The following is a 16,840-nucleotide window of genomic DNA, read 5'->3' on the forward strand; positions in this document are numbered from 1 at the left end:
CTCATCAGGTGATTCTGATGCAAATCTTCTCTTAAGAAACCTGACCTATTCATTAAAATTTTCTTGGGCCTATATATAAATTCCAACCTTTATTTTGAGGACACTTCTCAGAAGCATTCTCATTTACCTAAAAGCATCTACTGAGAAATCAAAACATACTTGTAAATAGTTTGGATAATAATCTCAGTTTGTCCTTATATTCTTTATAAAAATTACTAACTATAAGAGAAAACTTATTTTCAAATATGATGTGTCTGTATGTAAAAGAATATGCTTAGAAATCCCATTTGTCAGCTCCTTTCAAATCAATGCAAAACCACAACTTTATTCAGGTTTTCACATTAGCAAAAGGCATACCAAGTATTTCTGTATTCAAGTAAAAGTTTGTCTCCCTTATGAAAGAATAATTTAAAATTTACTGCAGAAATGAATGCAATTTTTTATAGCAACTTATTTTTTTAAATGTGTCTAAAAGGCAGTAACATGAGGTATAGACATCTGGATGCTAAAAAGTCATGAAGAAACACAGTATTATGCATGATGATTGGTTGCCTAAAAGCTATTATGAAAATAAGGCAATAAAAGAATTCATGTGAAAGTCTATGAATCAAGATTACAGACAAAAGGAATTGCTTCACAAAATTATTTTCAGAGCATATCAGAATATGCTAGGATCTAGTTTTCAAAGAGGGGAGCAGTGTGATGAATAAGACTGTTAAGCATTTGAATAAAAAATAAACTTTTACAGTAAAATTTACCTTTTATTTGATTTCTCATTGTTGATTTCTAGATAAGTAATATAGTCCATAATGATTAGAATTATTAAGATTATACTTGAAAAATAATAACAATTGAGAAAAGATACCAAAGAAGGAAATAGAAAAAAATAAAAGTAATTGCTAAATAAATTATCTCAATGTTTGAAAGTACATTGTATTAGTTCGTTTACTCGCTGCTGATAAAGACATACCCGAGATTGGGCAATTTACAAAAGAAAGAGGTTTAATGGACTCACAGTTCCACGTGGCTGGGGAGGTCTCACAATCATGACAGAATGTGAAAGGCACATCTCACATGGTGGCAGACAAGAGAAGAAGAGCTTGTGCAGTGAAACTCCCCCTTATAAAACCATCAGATCTCATGAGACACATTCACTACCACAAGAGCAGTATGGGGGAAAACCGCCTCCATGATTCAATTGTCTACCACTGGTTCCTTCCCACAACACATGAAAATCATGGGAGCTACAATTCAAGATGAGATCTGGGTGGGGACACAGCCAAACATATCACACGTATAAGTGGATACTTACATAATTGAAAATTTAACCAGGATTAAAAAAAAAAAAAAAAAAAAAAAAGGCTTCTTCTCTCTTTTAGTGTCTCTAGCCTTCCCAGAATGACTCTGTGGCTTCACCACTTCAAGTGTGGAATCAAATAAGGGACATCCAGACCAGTAGATACTTTTTGAGTGACATCTGTGTTAGAGACACTAAAAGAGAGAAGAAGTTTTTTTGTTGTGTTAGTTTCCAAAGTACAAAAGTAGTCTTTAAATGTATAATTAATTTTAAATTTATAATTAAATTTATAATTTAAATTTATAATTAAATTAGGATTAAATAAAAAGAATTAAAAAGATTAAATAAAAAGAATTCTGTGTAAGGCAAGGGTCTGCAAACTTGTGAAGTGTAAGTATTAGTGACTATTAGCCTTTGCAGGGCATACGTTGTCTGCCATATGAAAATGAATAAATATGATTGTTTGCAAATAGTAATTTTTTGATAGTTAACTCAGATTTTAAATTCTATATGGCTTTCATGTATCATGACACAGTTTTCTTGTTTTGAGATGTTCCAGTCATTTAAAAATATAAAATCTTCTTTATCTCCTGGGCTGGGCTAAAACAGGGAGGCAGTTGTTTGCCAGTCTCTCATCTAAGGAGCCCAATATGGTAAGGCTAACATTTCAAGTGATCAGCATCCAGTACACTTTCTCTCTTCTAGTATATATCACCTGCTGCTCCTTCTTTCTCAGATGATTCAAAATTTCTATTTATTTCTCACATAACTTAGTCATTCCTCTCAGAGAAATCTTCTAGAGACTATCACCTTCTTAATAAGCATTTCCATAATCCCTTACCTATGTAATAAAACTTTTTTATATTGAGCTAACTACTACAAAGAGTTGTACACACACACATCTTTAACATGCATTAAAAAATATAAGATTAGTGTTTCTTTTGCATTTTATATTTGTGTCTGCCCCCCAAATACCACCAAAATTCATACGTTCAAATCCCAAGGTGATGCTATTAGGAGGTGGGACCTGTGGGATTTAATTAGGTTTTGACTGTGGATCCCTCATGAATGGTATTAGTGCCCTTATAAATGGGATCTCAGAGAGCTCCCTCACCCTTTCTGCTATGAGAGGACACAGGATATGGCTGTGTATGAACCAGAAAGAGGGCCCTCATCAGACACCAAATCTTGACTTTGGACTTCTCAGCCTCCATAACTGTAAGAAATAAATATTTGCTGTTTAAACACCCAGCGTATATTTCTGTTACAGTAGCCCAAACAGACTAAGACAATATTATTAATACACGTGAAAAGTAAATAGCAAAGAGTTCTAGTGAAAGTCCAAAAAGCCCATGTTTAAAGAGCACAGATACTACATGAATTCACGGTCATGTATATCCATCACACTGTATAATGTTATCATGCATAAGCCCTTGCTGACCTCATCAACTTCATGAGCTTTTTGTAAATTATTGAGAAATAAATAGCACCTAGAACAGTGACTGACACAAAATAATCACTGTATAAATATGTGCTGTATTACTATTATGTTGTTATTAGAAGCATTATTTCCTGCTAGATTATAAGCAAATGGAAGGTAAAGAGTATGTGTTTCTCATCTTTGTTCCGCTCTGGCACCTAGGTTATTTGTCTTTGGCAAATTCTATTGTTGGATTAAAAAATATGACTATCACAAATAGTGGAGTCTCAAAGTTTCCCTTGCCATTTGTAGCCTTTTCAATAATAAAACAAGTTAATTACTGAATTCATTTAATAAAATCATGGCACTTTATTTTTCTTCCTTAATATAGCTTTGCTTCTGGTTTATAGCCAAATATATACTCGTTAAGTTCAACGATCTTCTTATGGATCTTGCGCCTTTAGCCAATGATGTTGTTAATGTTTCAGGAATTGATCCAAGTTAAATCCTTCTAAAATTCTCCATTTTCTGTTCTCTTTAATGGTAGCATGACACTATCAGGGCTGGATAGTGTATGTGTATATGTGTGTGTCTATTTACTTAATGTCTTATGTTTAATGCTGATTTTGTTCAAAAGTTCTATGATGGATTGCCATCATTAAGAGTATTTCTTTCTCTGGAGATTCTAGCTGTTTTCTCAGATGAAAGTATATTTTGTAGCTTTCAATATCCATAGTTTTTCCTTAGTTCTTGAACAAATAAATGTGAATATTTTTTCCTAAGTAAATCGGCTTAAATGAGATCATACCTATGGAAAAATAACCCTCATTTATAACTTTTCCCTTACAATAATTTTATGTTAGGTCGGGCACAGTGGCTCACACCTTTAATTCCAGCACTTTGGGAGGCCATGGTGGGCAGATCATGAGGTCAGGAGTTCGAGATCAGCCTGGTCAACATGGTGAAATACTGTCTCTACAAAAAATACAAAAGTTAGCTGGGCACAGTGGCACGTGCCTGTAATCCCAGCTACTCGGGAGGCTGAGGCAGGAGAATGGCTTGAACCTAGCAGGTAGAGGTTGCAGTGAGCTGAGAGCATGCCACTGCACTCCAGCCTGGGTGACAGAGCAAGATGGCATCTCAAAAAAAAAAAAAAAAAAGAAGAAGAAGAAGAAGAAGAAAAATTCTCTAAATAAATATACTACCCAGAACCTTAAACCTGATCTACAACCTTGGATGAGGTATAAGAGCAGGAATAATTCTGTACATTTAAATATAATGATTCCCCAAGAATTTTTCAAAGTAAAATACATCCTCTTTATTATGAACAACTGCATTCTGTGGTTTCTATTTTCTTATATCCCTGGGTTATGACCAAGAAGCCCTTATATTTCTTCTAGCTTGAGTAAATTTAGACAGGTTTCTTTCTAATTTTAGACCTCGACCTCTCTTTAGAAAATTTGTCATTGTAAATCTTTTCTCTGCCCTTTTAATACGTAAATCTTTTAAAAATCCTCTTGACACTTTTATTACCAAGGAATGTCTTCCTCAAGGACCCCAAAGCTATCTCTATGAAATTTTATCATCAAGGAAGACAGAACCAATACATCCCAGTTTCTGTAAAAGGATAAGAGCCTAACTTCAGCAGAAGCCTTGTTCCAAATTGCAAAACTATCCCCTGTCATGATGATACAAGAACATTTACTTTCCTATTGGTTAAAGCCAATTATCAAACACAACTGGCCTATGATCCCCAGCCTCCATTCTAGCTCATAAAAACTCTGCAGTCCTTTGCTTTAGCCAAGTTGAGTTTGGACTGAGTCTGGTTTCTCTCTCCTATTGCAACAGCCTTGAATGAAGTCTTCCTTAGCTGTTTAACTGTCCTGTGCAATTTTTGCTTTCACAGAAAGTGATTTTGGTAAGTAGATGAGGGCTCTATTTTGAATTTTTTGTGACTCATGAATTTTAGCAAGAACTTATATTTTCTAGAGAAGAAGGCGAGAGAAAGATAATATATAAACAATAAATACTATGTTCTATCTAGGTGCACACTGTTGCTGCATTCATAGAGGTCTATGGGTTATGGGGGAGAAGAGCTCTGGAGGTCTTGTCAGCTCTGTGTATTCTCTGCAGCGGGACTGACACTTTCTTATCTTTCTAACTGTACTAGACTTGAGATTCCTATAACAGGATCCTAACTTTATTAATCTTACAAATCTACAATAGATACGATTGTTTTTGAATAAAATAGAGATTTACTGATTTATGAAGAAAAAAATATCTAAGGCCAAACAAATTACCTGAAAAACAGTAAAATAAGTGTAAGCAAATTCAGAATAAGCAAAAGAGATTACTGGTTGTCTCCATGTCCATTTTATACTTTTATGACAGTCATTATCATTATTATTTTAATTATACTTGAACACAGATATTAGGACAGTACATGAACAAACACTTGCAGTTTGCAAATATATTATTACTAGTAGACAGAAAGTGCCTGTGCTCCAAAGGTAGGTTGAAACAAATACAATAAATAACTGCAGAAATGATTGGAGCCTAAAACCATAAATTACACAAAGACATGATCAGGAATACAATAATGATATAAATATCAGGAGATATTATTTTCATCATCTAGTAACACAAGTTAACATTGAGGAATGTTATCAGCAAAGTAACCACAGACATCATGTATTATTTTAAACTGAGCACAGAATTTCTGGCTCTGCCTATCCAGATTCTTATTCATACTTAGTTAACGAGCGTCTTCCTTTCTCTCTTCTGTTCTCCTGTCTGGATCAGCTTTCGCCCCCACAGAAATGTTCCATTTTGATTTCTGCATTAATTAATTTCATACTGCTACAGTAACAAATTGCCAACGTCTTACTGGCTTAAAAACAAATTTATTGCTTTATAGTTTGGGAGGTCAGAAGTCTAAAATCAAGGTGTTGGCAGAGCTTCATTCTTTCTGGAGGGTTCAGGGGAGAATTGTTCCAGTGTCCAAAATTCGCAGTATTCTTGGCTCATTGTCCCCTCCTCCATCTTCAAAGTACATCACTCCAAGCTTGGGTTCCGTTACTGTATCTCTTTTTTATAACACTGACTCATCCTTCTTTCCTCTTTAAGGAGCCTTGACTGCACCCAATTATGTGATCCAGGATAATGTTCCCATTAAGCTCCATAACTTAATCACGTTTCCAAAATTCACTTTACCACATAAGGTAAAACATTCACATATTCCGTGAATATCTTTTTGAGGAGGAGGCATTATTGTGTCTACCACAGCCTCCTACTGTGAACTTAGGTAGTCTGTTTTGATTTTATAAGCATAAAGCAGAAAACAAGCCTTGGAAAGGATGGCTTTTCTGCCCAGCATCTAAAACCTGGTTTACCTTACAGCTCAGGCCAATTCCCTTACTATGCTGAGGTCAACACTTTCCAGCATGCACTATAGCTATACCCAATGACTTCTAGAGGGTTTCATACGTTGTCTGGGAAGCAGAATCCACATTATGACCTGAAGACAACTTAGCATATGCTTTCCTGGAACCCAACAGTGGCAAATCTTAACTGATCTTGATCAATAAAATGACTTTGTGAGATAGGCTAACAGAGGAGAAATGATGATGAGGGACGTGGGCAGACCTGAGATTCAGTATTTTCTTTGCCATTTCATGAAGTGTAACCTGAAGGTTAGTTAGTCTCTCTAGAGCGGCACTGGAACTCAACATACTTTTTCGACTTTCCCTGTGTCCACAATACCTTATTGCTTCTTTCTTCTCAGGGATGTTTTTCCCTTCACTACCTGAATCTAGGTTGTCTTGTGTCTTGCTTGGGTCGATATAATGTGGCGAAATTATGATGTGCTAATTTTGTCTAACAGCCTCAAAAGACCATAAAACCTCTGTTCTTACCATTCTTGAAACAAGCCCAGGTTACCCAAGGGATGATAGGAGGCAGAGGTCCAGGCCCCTTGTTTTCTGGGCAGACAGACAGCCACCTTCATGGAGGCAGAGCCACCATGCTGACCAATAGCTGATGCATGTGTGAACCCACTTAAGACCAGCATAAAAACACCCTACTGAGCCCAGGACAAATTAATGACCCACAAAATCATGAGCTAAGGAAATTAAAGCACCAGGTTTGGGGATGATTTATTAAGCAATAAGGTAGTTGATACAACCACAGATAGAAAGAGGATGAGAGTGGGTGACCAGTTTTTGTCAGGTGATGGCAGCATATCCTGATAAAATGAACCAAAATAAACTTGAAATGGCCAAATTAAACAGTGGGGGAGAAGTCAGATCTTGACATGGGAATTTCTTTGAACTCAGCAAGAGCTCCAGTTCATTGACTATTCGAATCTTTGCCTTATCTGTTATGTCCCATCATTACTATGTATCATAGATATCAGGATCCATCAATTCTCTCTTCTATTGGTAATATATGCAATTTCTTCTATTCATCTAAATATAAAACTTTATTAGCCTTTTTAATAAGTTATTTTTAACTCCTCTTATAATATCTTAATTCTGAAAGAATAAAAGAGTTTGCCTTCTCTGAGTCTTTCTTTGCCACAATAACTTAAATTTTTCAGTTTCACCAAGAAATGTCTAAAGCCTTCTTTTCATCATTTCATGTGTGCCCTCCATGGATGTTATCAATGGTCTCTTTAATTTTGATTACCATGCATGTGCATATAACTCCTAGACCTAAGAATGTACTATAGACCTTTTCCTTGAACTACAGACCTATATTCACGACTTCTTAAACATATTTACCTTGCTATTACAGTGCATCAAACATCACTTGCTCCAAGCCATCCTATACATCTCCATCCCATTCTCAAAGAACAACACAAGTATTCAGCTATTTACACAAACTAGAAACACTGGCTTTGTCTTTAAATTCTCCTTTTAACCTTCCTCATACAATTATTAAATTCTCTCCTGTCTACTTCTTATATATCTCATTCCTGGAATCCTACCCATTGAAATTGACCTAGGAGCCAACATACCATGGGAGGGCTGGGGGGAAAGGAAGGACTGTTTTACATGATCTGTGACTTGTACTCAGCAAAATAAATTCCATAATGGACTCACTGGAAAACATCTTTGATGTACACATATTCTGAGAATACTGCTATAATAACTATCAAAATTAAAAAAAAAATCAAACAAAAGCTGACATACTCTTAAGTGAACAAAATCAACAAAAGTTGAAATAATCCTAAGTGAAAAAAGGCAGTGCCTTTTGATCAGGTTAAATGTGTCAACATGTAAATTAGTATAATTTTCTTCAAAGAATGTTGATTTCTTATTTTCTTTTTTTTATAAAACTCTATGTTCATCTCTACTCTTGACTACTCAAGCACAGGTAAATTTATACCTTAATTAGCAGATAAGCCTATATACACAAACACACACACATAATGATTAAAACAGTATATACTTATATACATAGTAACAATGATTGAATTAAATGGAAAATATAATCTGAAGTCCAGAAGCTCACCAAATTTTCTCAGCCTTTAAAACTAAAATAATCCAAAATTTATGCCTTATAATGGTCAAATGAGAGCAATGTCTTTGCTCAATTTTAAGAAATATGCATCCTGAGCAGCAGGATTAATTGAATAAAATGTTTAAACAAAATAAAAATGAAAGGAAGAAAAATAAATTGGAATTAACCTTGGTTTGATTTTCTCTCACCACATATCAGCAACATTTATGAAATACTAAATGAAATACATATTTGATTGTGGAAGTTAGCCCTCAATATTGCAAGTAATAGGCAAAAAAAAAAACATTTCAATACAAGATAGTAAACTCCAGATAGTCCACATCTGTGCAGCTTGAGCTGAAGGTTGGAAGGACACTGTGCTATCTAACTTAGCGCACTGAATGGCAGGCAGATGGCATTATTAACGCCTCCACATCTTGCTCTATTATTTTGACTTCATTCAGCCTTTCATAGGGTATGGATATGAGAATATTTTGAATCTAGCACAGCAAAATTAGCCTTTAAAAGCCTAAATGTCTTAATAGTGTGACAATGTAGACCACCAAAGAAATCACATGTCAGATACTGGATGCATAGTTGTCTTTCATAGGAAATTAATTTTGAAAATGCTCATTTTTTACTCTATAGTAACTCCATAGTAATGTGTTTTATAGGAAAAAAATCCATATTTAATCACAACTGAGGACTTATATTGAAAACTGAGGTCCATTGGAGGAGAGACTCCCATATATTAAAGAAAAAAAATTAAAAGATACTAAAGTACCTAATTTTAAGTTATGATAGCAAATGTAAAAAGAAATAATTCTAGGTAAAACAAAAACTATTGTATTCCCTGAAATGTGATAATCTCTATGTTTACACTATGTAAATTTTCAAATCCTATTTACCTGGTTATAAACGGTATCACAGAAGCATTCATAAATGGTCAAGAAATAGTATTTGCATTGCTTTAACTGTTTAAGATGAAAATTTCATCATCATTTTTACCTTTAAACTATATAATTAGGTTTATTCTTACAGGAATGATTAAATCATAAAAAACTCTATGTCATTATTTATAGCAATCTTTAGCCTTCCGAAGTCTGCACATTTTGTCATATTAATAAATATTTTCTGTATAAGATATTGAAACAATAATAGAATAACCACCAGCATTTTTTCACATTTCTCTATTTATTCTTTTTCAAATATTTATTTTAAAAATGATTGCTTTTGTGTTTTTCTCTTCCTGCTTCTAAAATTATTCTATGCCAAGTATAGCACATTCAAATGCTGCAAAATACAATGACAATTTTCACAAACTGGAATAAATCTCAGTGTACATATAACAGTACATTATTTATGAAAAGGGTATGGACCAAAGCTTTATTATAGTATGGAATAGAGAGAAAATAGATTCAGATGATTATCAAGCATGGTCTGCAGGTAGAAAGTAATATAATTCCAATAGAAGTTACTCTATCCAGATGGACATTGAAACTTGATTGTCCAAATGTGAAGTAATATTGAGACATTCAGAACCACCAGAACAAGCACATTTATGACTTATAACAAAAATCTTGTCAACATCTGAGCAACGTCTGGTTGTAAATGTTTTCTTATGTAGAGAAGGGACTGGGAGACCAACCAAAAAACTGTTCGTTTTGGTGGACTGCTATCTCAGTAAAATTTTAAAAATATTCTGCGGTGATAAAAGGAGGCCAAATTTATCTCTTTTTTTTTTCCCAGAATTTCTGGGTTTTAGTCTTCCAACTTGGATTCAAAAATGCATTCTAAATTTCACATACAATGCCACTACTTTCTGGGACACAAAGAATACTGAACTTAGGGGACTCATACATTGTTTTGCAGATCTCTCCGGCTGTGAAAGGTCCCTGGAAAAGTTTTATCTAGGGTACAATGTAGGCTCCATGTTTATTTAAATCTTGGTAAGTAGAATTGAAAATCAAAATCCTGTCTTGTTAGGGCCACAAACAGTAAACTTTTAGTTCAGACTGAGGAATCTTAAGAACAAGACTTCCTTGATTCTGGGAAAACAACTCCAAATAAACTCTAGTTACAAAATGGTAAGCAAATATATTCTTATGAAATTGAGTATAGAGATACTGTTGGCCTTATGATGGAAAGACACCTGGATTTGGGGGTAAAGGCCGCCTTTGTTGGGCCAGCAGATCACATTCTTTTAAGATGGAAGGTTTTAGGGATGTGAATGAGAGTGATGGATATTCCTTACATAGGTCCCCACAGCTTGCTCTTCCATGGTTACATTAAGCCCAGAAACTCACACAAATTTTCTCATGAAGTATATACAGTGAAAGTATTCATTTTTAACTTGTTTTGTAGCTCTCATTATCGAAAGTTCTCATTAATTTAACAAAATTGTGATAAATTATTTTAGAATTTCTTAGTATATAATATCATTCTATAATAATTATTTCACTGCTTCCTTTCAATTGCTGATATTATTCTGTCTTTTCCCCTTAGTATTAGGTAGATTCTTTTAAGACTAGTTGGAATAATAAAAATATATAGTTTTGAGTTTAAACAGCAATTTTTTAAAAAGATGTATTTAAAAATGAAGAAGTTAGAAGCAGGCTATGAACTAGGTGTGGGGGACATAAAAATAACTTAAGAGGTGAAGCAATGATCACTAAGCTTAGGATTATGTCAAAGGGAAAATAAACAGCCAAGAGCAATCATGACAGGAAGAGGAAAGGAAAGAAACTTAAAATAACTTCAAGGCAAGAAAGAACAAGAAAAGAGAAGAAGGAAAGAAGGAAAGAAAGAAAGAAAATGAGAGAAAAAGAAAAGAAAGACAGAAAAGACAAAGAAAGAAAGAAAGAAAACGAAAGAAAGAAAGAGAGGAAGTGTATTTATAACCAGAAAGTAATAACGTTTTAAATAAATATTGATATTCATTATAATACAGTCCTTTGAAAAGAAGTGAAAGGCTTGACATGAATTAAAGTTATCACAGACACTTCTATGAATAAGTGTTTAAGAGAAACAAGCAAATATTTTAATTTTTTACTCATATTTTATTGAGCTGCACCTAAAATACCTTACAATATGTCTCATGTGTAATCCATTCTATTTGCAAAGCACTGTACATATATGTTCCTATTTACCAATAGCAGTTTTGTGAAGGAGCATTAAGAGCCCTCTCATTTATATTACCTCATCTGTTGCCCACATTCCCTTCCTCATTATTCTCAGTGAAATTGCCCCAGTTCTTCTTTCTGTATTTAGCAGGTTATCTCATAAGTGAAGTCTCTGCACAGGTGGTTACCTCTGTGCCGCTTTCTCTTGTCTACCTGAGAAAAACAGTGTTATGCATCCACTATTCAACTTCTTCCCCAGGGCATGTTCAGATCCTTGAAAGCCCTGGTAGAACTGACCAGTTGGCTGACAGATGGGGCCTGAGTTCTCTTGGACACTTCTAAAAAGCCTTGGATATTTATTCAATCCTTGTGACCACAGCTAAGTCTATGAAAAAGATCAAAATATTTATGGAACTGGGACATCTATATTCCATGATTAGACCAGTTCCCATGACTGAAGGGACACACACACACACACACACACTCCCTTCCTAGAAAAAAAAAAAAAAAATACATCTTGCTGGTCCAGGCGCTATGCTTCTTCTGTTTACTGTTTAAAGAAATAACAGGAGCGATTTTTTAGACTCAAAAGATGAGTATGGTAAGGGGCATGAAAGCAGAGCACAGGGGAGTCACCAGGCAGGGGGAGGTTTGAAGAACTGGAAAAAACTTTACACTGCTTTCCAGGAATTACAAGTAGTTTAGTGACTGCTCTAGATTGTTGAGTGAAACTGAGGAATAGTGATATGTATCTGGCAACTATGAGTCTGAAGCACCACAATTTTTTTTTTTTAATTTTACCTATTTCAAACAGCAAAGTTTCAGATATCTCGTTTTAATACCCATGTATCCTATTCTGATGAGTTAATGATCATAAAAATTTTACAGACCATACTGCTTAGGTTCATACCTTCTGTTGCTATATACTTTAACTTTTAGAATCTAATGGTTCTGCCTCAGAATGGCAAATATATTATCCACATTAAGATAAAACTTAAAAATCAGATCTATTTTCCTCACTAGAAAACTGAAAGCAAGTTTAAGAGATCCCAGTTCTAAGCATCTAATAGTTCTTTGCAGTTCACAGAAAGCATATGAACAATGTTGGAGGATAACAGGACAAACACTGGATTATTCTGGAACCAATTACAGGGTAAGAGGCATAGAAGCTACACATAAACTTTGAATTATATATTTCAATACCTTAATAAGATAATTGCTGAGAATAAGAAAATTATGAATTAATGGTAAATTTTCATCTAAAAACCAGATGAATATACAATTGACCCCTGAAAAACATACGGGTTGGGAGAACCACCCCCGACACAGCCAAAAATCTGTGTATAACTTTGGATCGCTCAAAACTTAATTACTAATATCCTACTGTTAGCCAGAAACCTTACTGATAACACAATTAGCCTATTAACACATATATAGACTAATATCTTCATATATTTTAGGCATTCAATACATAACTATTTTTCTTAAAATTTTCAAGATGTCTAGGCTACCTAAGTCATCTGTGAGTATTTTCAAATTGTCACAAGTTTCCAAAAAGATTGTAATATAGTTATTGAAAAAATATCCATATATAAGTGGACTCACTCAGTTAAAGTTCATGTTTTTTAAGGATCAACTGTATAACACTATAAGCTTAAACTGCAGTAAAACTCAAATGTATCATTTCCACTATTTTTAGTCAACTCTTACAGAAGTTATTTATTTACGTTTGTTTATTCCAATGCAGATGAGAAAGTAGGATTGTTTGGACACTGGAACATATTAACAGACGATAAAACATTGTAAAATTTTTAAAAATTAGTTTGGAGGTGGAGGGAGCTTTGGAAATAAAACTTAAGCTCCTGTATACGAGTTAATTTTCCACTATCTAGTATCTACTCAGAACTACATGGAGAAGAAGGAGTGTAGGAAGAAAGTAAAAAGTAACATTTGCTAAGCCTAAAGATTTTTTAGCATGAAGAAAACTGAGATTTTGTTTTCATTTATCTCCATGTTGATATTATCTGCTCTGTATAAAAGCACCATACCATAGGTATTTTTAAAAATATTTTTACCTATTTCAAACAGCAAAATTTCAGATATCTCATCTTAACAACCATGCATCCTATCATGATGAATTAATGAACATAAAAATTGCAGACCATACTGCTTAGGTTCATGCCATCTGTTGCTACACATTATTTTACTTTTAGAATCTAATGGTTCTGCCTCAAATGGTATATATATTCTCCACATTAAGATAAAACTTAAAAATCGGATCTACTTTGCACATTAGAAAGCTGAAAGCAAGTTAGTGCCATCCCCTTTAAGAGTAATAAACTATTATTAACTTCTTAGTCTAAATTATTGTTCATATAAACAGTGTATTTAGGCTCAAAATGATATGGAAAATCATGATAGCATTCAACATCTGATCTGTCTACTGATGTGTATAAAATCCCTGGGTAACTAAATGTTATTTTTTTGACCTTTGATAGCTACTGGGTTTGATTCTACACTTCATAGTAATTCAGGATGAACAAGAATTGTTTCACTACATATGAAGATTTACATTGGCTACTTATGACATAGAAGTAATATGAAATTTTTCACCACTGTTGTTTCTTAAGGTTCTCCTGTACATTGTGTGTGCTTAATTATTCCTAATCTTTGATGTTATATAAGAAAACAAAGAATTAGACAAGTATTTATGTATTAGAAGTCATTTAAGAAAATAAAATTTAATTTTAGTTGATAACAATCTCAAGTAAAAATAATGGAGTTTTGATCTCATATTCAGTGAAAAAATTGTTAAAATACTTAGCTAACTTCTCATATAATGATTGATGAATAAATATTTAATAATAACCAATTATTAACTTTTATTAGATTCAAAGCATCACTCAGATTTTGGGCAGAAGGAAGGAATCTCTAGTATCAAAACCAAAAATTCTATTAATCTAAATTTTAAAAAATTTGGAATGTTTTTTAATCATAATTTATTAAATAGAAGATTATATCTTTTTTAATACCTAAGAGAACTTCATACATGAAATTTGGGTCCGCTGAATATCCTGTCTGTGACTTATTTCTGCATTTGTAAAATAATTACCATCTCTAATAATAGTCAGAGTAGATTATACAGTGTTTTTAATGAGATTTATTTCAGTTTGGACTTTGAATAACTCTTTTATATATTTAACAACATTTCAATTATAACAATAACTAGTGAATATTACATATTATTGAAAAAGCAGTAAATATAAGATCTAGAAATGATACTACTAACATTTTAACATTTTTCTTGTAATCTGTTATTTTGGATACTGCCTTTAAATAATTTTTGAATAAAAAGTTTCATATTCATTTGCACAAACAACATCACCACATTACTACAACGATGGATGCAAATTTCTTAATATGATAATATCATAAATTATTTACCATTTCTTCAATTGTTCAATATTTTATAATGTTTCCATATTTTCAGTGTCCTAATAGTAGCTTCATGAAATTGTTGAGAAAATAAAATAAAGCCTGTAAGTTACTCAAAAAGAAAAGCCTGACAGATATTAATTGCTACCTATAAGAATAATAATGATTTGTGATGTTTTTCTATTGTTATAAGTGATAATCAAATTTATCCCTGCAATTTTTTCATGAGTTTCATGTTTTTAGATGACATAATTTTTAACCTAGGTTTTTTATGTCTCCTTTTGTAACAATTTTCTAAAATTTCCAGAAATGATATAAAATTAGAAAATAAGTTTTATATTTCCTTCACTAAATCAAATATTTTATATTGAATTTAGAATTTTCAAAGATTCGTGCTACCTTCATTATAATATATAAAATACAGGTAGTTGTTCAATAAAAAGTTTCAATTTGCATTAAAAATTATTGAATGTGAACAGATTGATTTCAGATGACTCTTTGAAATATTTGAGCAGCATTGTACCTTACTGAATTCCTTTTATTTTAGACAACAAAACAAAACATTTTACCAACAGTTGGCCTACTCTAGGTATTAAAACTTTTATACACAGATTGTAACCAGCTTAGCTAAAACAGCAGCTGTCCACTGGAAATAATTGCAGAAATGTATTTCTCATTGGCCTGAAATCAAACATATGTTTTCCTATAACAACTAAAATATAACTTTATTTATTGATATGTGCTAATTATTGAAAAGCATTAATTACAAAGTTATACACTGGATTTTCACACTGACAAAAAAATTCATATCTTATGGATCAATATATTGATATCTTTTTAATGTTTCAAATAGTTGATAAACTAAGACCACATTTTGAAATAACAGCTTTTGAGTTATTTTTGATTAAGTATTTGTAAAAAGTCATGTGTCTATATTGAAAAGAGAAGAGTCCATTTTCTCCTATAACTGTGTTGAGAACTAATTTAAATATATTATGGAAAATAATCTTTAGTTTAGGCTGTACTGACTTTCTCTTTCACATTCTCTAGAAATTACAATAGGTTTTACAACTTTTCATGCTCTTCTTATATGAAATATTCAAGTCTCCCAATTACTATAAATTTTAAATGGCAATAATTGTTAATGTAGCAAGTCTTCAACATTTTGGTTTCTACTTGAAATTATATTATTTTCATTCATGGAGAAAATAATAGCATATGTTGTTTGCATCCACAGGCTTTTGGTTGATTTTAGGGTTTCATTAGTGGAACAGTCAAGGCAGAAACATATTCATCTCTCCAAATAGGTCTTTAAAACAACACATTGCCAGTTTGCTTTATTTTTATAGTGCTATAGATAACGGCTGTGAGTTTCTTAAAGAATAGAATTGATGGGTGTTATTACAAATGTAACTCAAGGTTCCCTAAGAGTCTGACACCTAAAAATAAATGCATAGCTTATCTTACTAAAATTAAAATAGTAATGATCCCATATGGCCATTTGTTTTGTCTAGTGCATTCTCCCATCAAACAGATAGGACTTCTCAGTAATCTGTGGTAAGAGATAAATAAAGAAAACATTACCTTCTGTATAGTAATGATTCCTTCCTGTGTTTCTTTGTCAACAGAAATCTTAAAAATGCCCAATCCATCACCATCCACAATTCTGTACTCCATTTCAGCATTAGCTCCAACATCTGCATCGGCAGCTTTAATTCTGGCCACAACTGAGGCTACAGGTAATGACTCTGGGACGTTATATTGATAAGACCCTGTGAAATTCAAAACAAGAAATGAACACATTATACCAAGACAACCAATAAAAACTTAACTATTGGGTTATTTTGACCTCATCTTAGCGTAACTTCTTTTTATTTTTTGATAAAAGATATGCTGAGATAATGGAAAACAAAAGATGTTTCATATAGCCTTAAGAGATTTGACGGGAATGATTAGTTAATAATCACTGTGATAGCAGAAATAGATGGTGAGGAAAAGCAAGAGAAGAATCTCTAATTCCTGTATTTCCGGTGGTGAGAAATATCCTACACTGAAAAATAAAAA

General features: G+C 32.9%; 1 protein-coding gene across 2 annotated transcripts in view; it reads right to left on the reverse strand.

Moving 5' to 3' along the window:
• Positions 1–16,840, reverse strand: part of CDH7 (cadherin 7) — a 133,098-nt gene that overhangs the window by 45,336 nt on the left and 70,922 nt on the right. For both annotated transcript variants that reach the window (XM_023224193.2, XM_023224192.3), the window contains exon 6: positions 16,361–16,548. In XM_023224193.2, the coding sequence (XP_023079961.1) occupies positions 16,361–16,548 (188 nt within the window). The remainder of the gene's footprint in view (positions 1–16,360; positions 16,549–16,840) is intronic.

The sequence above is a fragment of the Piliocolobus tephrosceles genome, chromosome 18, assembly GCF_002776525.5.
Source record: "Piliocolobus tephrosceles isolate RC106 chromosome 18, ASM277652v3, whole genome shotgun sequence".
NCBI classification, from domain to species: Eukaryota; Metazoa; Chordata; class Mammalia; order Primates; family Cercopithecidae; genus Piliocolobus; species Piliocolobus tephrosceles.